Source organism: Mastomys coucha, unplaced genomic scaffold (assembly GCF_008632895.1).
Source record: "Mastomys coucha isolate ucsf_1 unplaced genomic scaffold, UCSF_Mcou_1 pScaffold20, whole genome shotgun sequence".
Lineage (NCBI taxonomy): Eukaryota > Metazoa > Chordata > Mammalia > Rodentia > Muridae > Mastomys > Mastomys coucha.
In genome coordinates this window covers 106,847,834-106,853,785 of record NW_022196903.1, presented here as the reverse complement: position 1 = coordinate 106,853,785, position 5,952 = coordinate 106,847,834, and the positions used below count along the sequence as shown (strand labels likewise).

At 47.8% G+C, this 5,952-nt stretch overlaps 1 protein-coding gene across 3 annotated transcripts in view; it reads right to left on the bottom strand.

The window, feature by feature from the left end:
- The window catches only part of Irak2 (interleukin 1 receptor associated kinase 2), a 59,289-nt gene that overhangs the window by 17,889 nt on the left and 35,448 nt on the right, over positions 1-5,952 (bottom strand). For 2 of the 3 annotated variants that reach the window (XM_031382941.1, XM_031382942.1), the window contains exons 5-8: positions 3,828-4,034; positions 3,680-3,744; positions 1,968-2,082; positions 1,151-1,260 (exon numbers count right to left, since the gene is read on the bottom strand). In XM_031382941.1, coding sequence (XP_031238801.1) covers positions 1,151-1,260; positions 1,968-2,082; positions 3,680-3,744; positions 3,828-4,034 — 497 coding nt within the window. The remainder of the gene's footprint in view (positions 1-1,150; positions 1,261-1,967; positions 2,083-3,679; positions 3,745-3,827; positions 4,035-5,952) is intronic. The other variant, XM_031382944.1, reaches the window with a different exon arrangement.

Sequence of the window (5,952 nt, the reverse complement as noted above, 5' to 3'; positions counted from 1 at the left end):
AAAAAAAAAAAAAAAAAAAAAAAAGTTTAAAAATATTTTTTATAATAGGCAGCAACTCCAATATCTACTATTAGGAATCTATAAGTAAATATGAGCAAGCCGCTTCACCACAAGGTTAAGCAATCACAACAAACCGTTAAAGCTTGCAACATGGGGAGATGACTCCCTGATCAAATAAGTGGGGAAGCAGAGGAGGAACTGGGAGCCATGAAACCAACCAGTCTTAGGGGTGAGGATTTGTGTGGGAGGAGAGTAAGAAATTGAAAATGAGTCAGAATGCAACTGGATGGCAGAGCACGCCCAGAGTGATGGCACCATCAAATGTAAGTCAGGAGGGGAAAGAGGAAAGGGCTTTTGAGTTGGCATGTACCACATGGGAGAGAACCTCGAGGAACCACAAGACCTAGGGTCCTGCTGCTGGTTCTGCTAAAGGCCTTGGACTCTTGGAATCTCTCCCATGATGCCAGTCCTCTTGCTCTTGGAAATCTGACGCTAAGATGCTGTGGGATAGGAAGCCTCCCTGACGAGACCTATCACTAACAGACAGGCACGGCGGGTACTGAAGAAAGTTTAAATGGGTATAGCTCAAATCCCAAGGCCGGGCACAGTTCCTAGAAGGTGTGCAGGCCGGCTCACTCCCGAGTAGATGGTCAAGTATTCAGGGTGCTGTGGCCTACGGGGAAAGTAACCCAGAAAGGACGCAGACAGAATGACTTCACATACTGGGGGAAACATACTTCACAACTTCACATACTGGGCGTGAGCAGAGAGCACACCTCAGAAATACTGAAGAACTGAAGAGAGAGCTAAGAGAGGGGAGGTAGAGGAGAAGGGGGAGGGGAGAGGCAGACAGACAGACAGACAGACAGACAGCAAGAACAGGAGCTAGCCTCATTCTCAAAGCCAGGCCTGGGGAGCAGGCCCAGCTCATCCTGTCCTCTCACCTCTTTTTTTTTTTTTTTTTAAGATTTATTTCTTTATTTTATGTATTTACCATTGCCCTCTTCAGACACACACCAGAAGAGGGCATCAGACCCCATTGCAGATGGTTGTGAGCCACCATGTGGTTGCTGGGAATTGAACTCAGGACCTCTGGAAGAACAGTCAGTGCTCTTAACCACTGAGCCATCTCTCCGGGCCGCCCTCTCACCTCTTAACGTTGCTGTGGATGATGTCCAGGCTATGGAGATGTTCCACAGCTAGAAGAAGCCCTGAGCAGATGCTGGCCCGCTGTGGCCAGGGCAGCATGTCTGAGTCTCCCTAAGAGAAAGAGAAGGAATAAAAAGGGTCACTCCTGAACTATTCCAAAGCCCGTTCTTAGACTCCTTCCAATCCATCCTTGTCACAGGGCTCAACCGGTGCCATGTACTACCTTGAGATGATATCATTTGTTTCAAACAGAGCTACTTGAAAGTCCAAGGTCAGGCACACATGCGCTGTGTGACTTTGGGAGGATTCTTGAAGCCCCTGAGCTTCTGTTGTTTCCTTGGGTATGAAATGGACTTGTAGGGCTGGGGGATTAGCTCAGTGGGGGAGCACTTGCCTTGTTTGTGTAAAGCCATAGATTTGATCTTAACACTATAAAGACAAGGAGGGGGCGGGCAGCTGGGGATGTAGTTCGGTTTAAACTGTCACTATGTCCCAGGTCCTGGATTTCATTCCCTAGCACTGCATAAACCAGGCATGGTAGCACATGCTAGTACTCCTAGAACTCAGAAAGTAAAGACAGGAAGACCAGAACTTCAAGGTCACTGTCTGCCATACAGCAAGCTTGAGGCTAAACCTGGCTACTGGTGACTCTGTCCCCCACCCCCACCCCCAAAAAACAAAATATCATAAATAAAAATAAAATGGAATAAAGGATGCATTGATGTCTGTATTGAAGATTGTACACTCTTTGAAGTCCTTAAATTGACCCCCTAGGCAAGAGCTATGTGTTCCGTCCTATGAGCATAGCCCATGGTTACCTGAGCCCAGAGTCTGTCCTGCAGAGAGCCATTTGCCATGTAGGGGTAGATGAGGCTGTGGAACTGTCTTCCAGTGCAGAAACCCAGGAGAGGTAGGACGTTGGGGTGGCAGCATCTGAACCCAGCACAAGTGAACAGTCAGGCATCAAAGAGCAAGAGCCAGACACAGACCCTCTCTCCCAGCTCAGACCACCTTCCAGGTGCCACAGGCTCTGGTCCCTGACGGCCTCACCCTATGTCCCTGCTGTTCAGTCTGCCACCATCCCCAACTCCCCTTCTGGGAACAGGTTGAAGGATAGGAGGCCACCACACTTGCCTCAGGGTTAGTCAAGAGGGGACTCCCGCTGTCTGAGTCACCTTTCTCCTCTTGGCTTTCCTCATGATTCTGGCCACATCTCATGCTCCACATGTGAACCATCCACATGTCTACCTGGGAAAGGACGCTTATCTTCTGACTCCCAGAGAACTCTTGCCTCACAAATCACCATGCACTGTTACACGCAGTTTTGTGGTCACAGCCCAGGCTACCTCACCGGGCAACTACAGATGCCAGGTCGTGCTGCCTTCCCATACCCTACTTCACACCCGTCTCACTCACTAGCCGTTTGCACGCCAGTCTGTACTGCATGCATCGTTGAGGCGGGAACTCTGTGAGTTTGAGGCCAGCCTGGTCTACATAGAGAGTTTCGAGCCAACCAGGCTGCATAGCAAAACCTAGTCTCAAAAAATAAAATAAGCCAGGTGTCAGTGGCTCACACCTTTAATCCCCAGCACTTGGAAGGCAGAGGCAGGTAGATCTCGGTAAGTTTAAAGCCAGCCTGGTCTACAGCGCAAGTTCCAGGACAAGCAGGGATATACAAAGAAACCCTACCTCAAAAATAAAATAAAATAAAATAAACCAGTCTTCGATTCTGGGCTATATAAACACATGCAGAGGCAAATTTAGTTCTGTGGGTCCCCACATAGCTAATGCTGAGATGGGTTTGCCATTAGATCACCAGTCTGTTTGCCTGTTTCAAAATAGTATAGGAAGATCTCTTTCTTCATACATGGAAGGAGGAGCTGGAAAAAGCTAAGGTCTTCTTGAAAATTCTAATTTTTTTTTTTTTTTTTTTTTTTTTTTTTTGCTGCATAAGAAGCGCATAGACTCTGGACACCGTCCATGAACACTCACACTCTGGCCCAGCCACTTACTAGCTGTGTGGTCTTGGGCCAAACACTGAGCCTCTCTGGGCCCTCAACTTATACATCTATACAACTCTGACCCTGGGATCTGTGTTGCAACATTCTGGTGACGCTGGAATGAGCTTGTATAGGCTATGACCTGAGCAAATGCCCCAGAGTTTGTGTGTTAGAAACTGAATCCCCAAATTTATGGCCCGAGGTATTTGGAGGCAGGGTGCTTAGGAGTAATTAGGGTTAGGGGAGGACATGGACTAGGGTTGTACAAGAGGAGAGACTCTCAGTCTCACTGTGTGATGCTGCTGCTGTGGTATCAGCTACATGAGGCCTCAATGGGTGCCCTCTGACTTCCCTGCCTCTAAAACCACGAAATAAACAAACTTGTGCTTTAGAATCCCGCCCCCTCTGTGACACTCCGTGACAGCAACAGAAAATGGCCCAGAACAATAATGGCAATGCTAACTGCTTGCTTTGCCCACAGTACTGCTTGCCGTCATCCTTAAGCCAGGGGCTCCGCCCAGGAAGCTCACCTGAGGCAGAGCTGCATCTCTGCCTGTAGGAATCTGTCCATGGACCCTGGACTCGAGCCGGCCGCCTGTGGGAAAACACACAGCCCCTGAAGACCCATCCAGCCTCAGCCGCAGGCCTCACCGCGCCCTGTAGACACCCTCATCTCACCTCCCTGAGCTTCTTGAAAGCAAAGGCCACACCGTTCCTTTGTCCCCGGTAGATATCGGCAAAGGTCCCCTCGCTGATTCGGTGGCTTTGGTCAAAGTCCTCAGTTGCTTGGACTACATCTGCTTCACTCCAGAAAAGCCTGGAGTTGCCTCCGGGCAAACTCAAAAGCTTTTCCTGTTTGGGGACAGACGTGGAGGTGCTGCCACACTGGGGATTGGGGGAGAAGAGTGGGTGGTGACCATGAAAGCTGGCTGTCCCGGTCCCCCAGGGGTCCCTGGAATACCAAGGGGCTTTCCCTTCTTTGTTAAAAGTGGTATCAAAGTTCAAATAATCACAATTCTCTCAGCAGGGCTTTGGAGACAGCTCGTATGGAAAGACTATACTCAGAAGTCCAGTTTATATAACTCCCCTGCTACGCACACTCGTCTACTCCAGTCACATCCAAAATATCGGGGATAAAATCCTGATAAAGGATAAGAGGCAATAAGACCCCAAAAGGGGTTCTGTGCCTCCTGGATTTCAGACTAGTCGCTGGTATCCCCTAACTCAGACGTGTTCCAGATTAGTCTTTCCAATCGTCACCACGGCCTCATAATTAGGCATAAAGGTACCCCAAGTAATGATTTGTAAATGGTTAAGATTGGACTTTGTCTCCTGGCCGACACAATGTTTCCAACTATCCTAGTTTAATGTTTTATGTACTAGAGAGTAATTGATGGGTTTCCCTCACTCTAGGACATTAGCTAAAAGTGTTAGGTTGACACTCCCTTCTGCCTGCCTCCAACAAGAACCAGAGAATTAGCATAAGAATACCTCAACAGTGAGGGCTCCACCCCTCTTCCTCCTGTTTCACACCTAGCTACCAGACTCTGCTGACCTTGGTGTGGGGGTCACTTGCCTACGTGACTTCAGTCTAGCAGAAGGTCTGGGAGAAGAAGAAGGACTTGGACTCGCAGAAGGAATAGCACTAAAATTTAGATGGGCTAGGACTCAGATTCATGCATCCGCATTCCCCCGGGGCCCAGAGTGCTTGGGCCCGGGGGATACAGCACCAGTTCAGAGGAGATAGCTGCTGCTTTAGACCCAGTATGTTTTAGATAGCCTTAGATGTACCTCAACTATTGAGCTGCCAGATTTACCATCTCTCTTTTGCAATGACTGTAAAAGTCTGATGCCATTTCTAAGAAATACATTTAGATCTTATACTTCATGTGTCCTCTCTGCCGTCATTTCTTCGCCTAAGCCTTGTTGACCTGACTAGGACCCCCGTTTCTCCCGCGGGTTGAGGGAGGCCCAGATCGGCTGGCCCGCGGCACTCCCCTTTCAAACACAGGCACACAGAAATTGATATTTTTGAAGTTACTTTAAACCCTTATTAATCATTCTAGGAAACTATTCTACACAAAAACAGGAAATTAAAGATGAAATCTGTCTCCTGCAGTTAGATACACTAGGATTGGCTTATAGAAAATGAGAATGAAGTCAGGCGCTGGTGGTTCATGCCTTTAATCCCACCACTTGGGAGGGAGAGGCAGGCGGATTTCTGAGTTCGAGGCCAGCCTGGTCTACAGAGTGAGTTGTAGGACAAGCCAGGGCTACACAGAGAAACCCTGTCTCGAAAAAAACAAAACAAAACAAAACAAAATAGAAAATGAGAATGGGGCCGGCAAGATGGCTCACCAGGTAACCAGGCAACACAAGTTCAATCCCCAGGACGTTAATAATAAAGTCCTGGAAGTCCTCTAACTTCGCATGTGTGCCACAGCACACACATGCCCTCACATATACATACATACAAAATAAATAAATGTAGAATAAAAATTTAAAGATTATGTACAAAATTAAAAGAAAACAAAGGTTAAAAGAAACTTTTTTATAAATGATTTTTAAAGTTTATTTATAAGTGCTCTATCTGCATTTACACCTGCATGCCAGAAGAGGGCATAAGATCATATTATAGATGACTGTGACCCACCATGTGGTTGCTCTTGCTCGGAATTGAACTTAGGACCTCTGGAAGAGCAGCCAGTGTCCTCTCTCTCCTCTCTCCTCTCTCCTCTCTCCTCTCTCCTCTCTCCTCTCTCTCTCTTTCCTCTCTCTCTCTCTCTCTCTCTCTCTCTCTCTC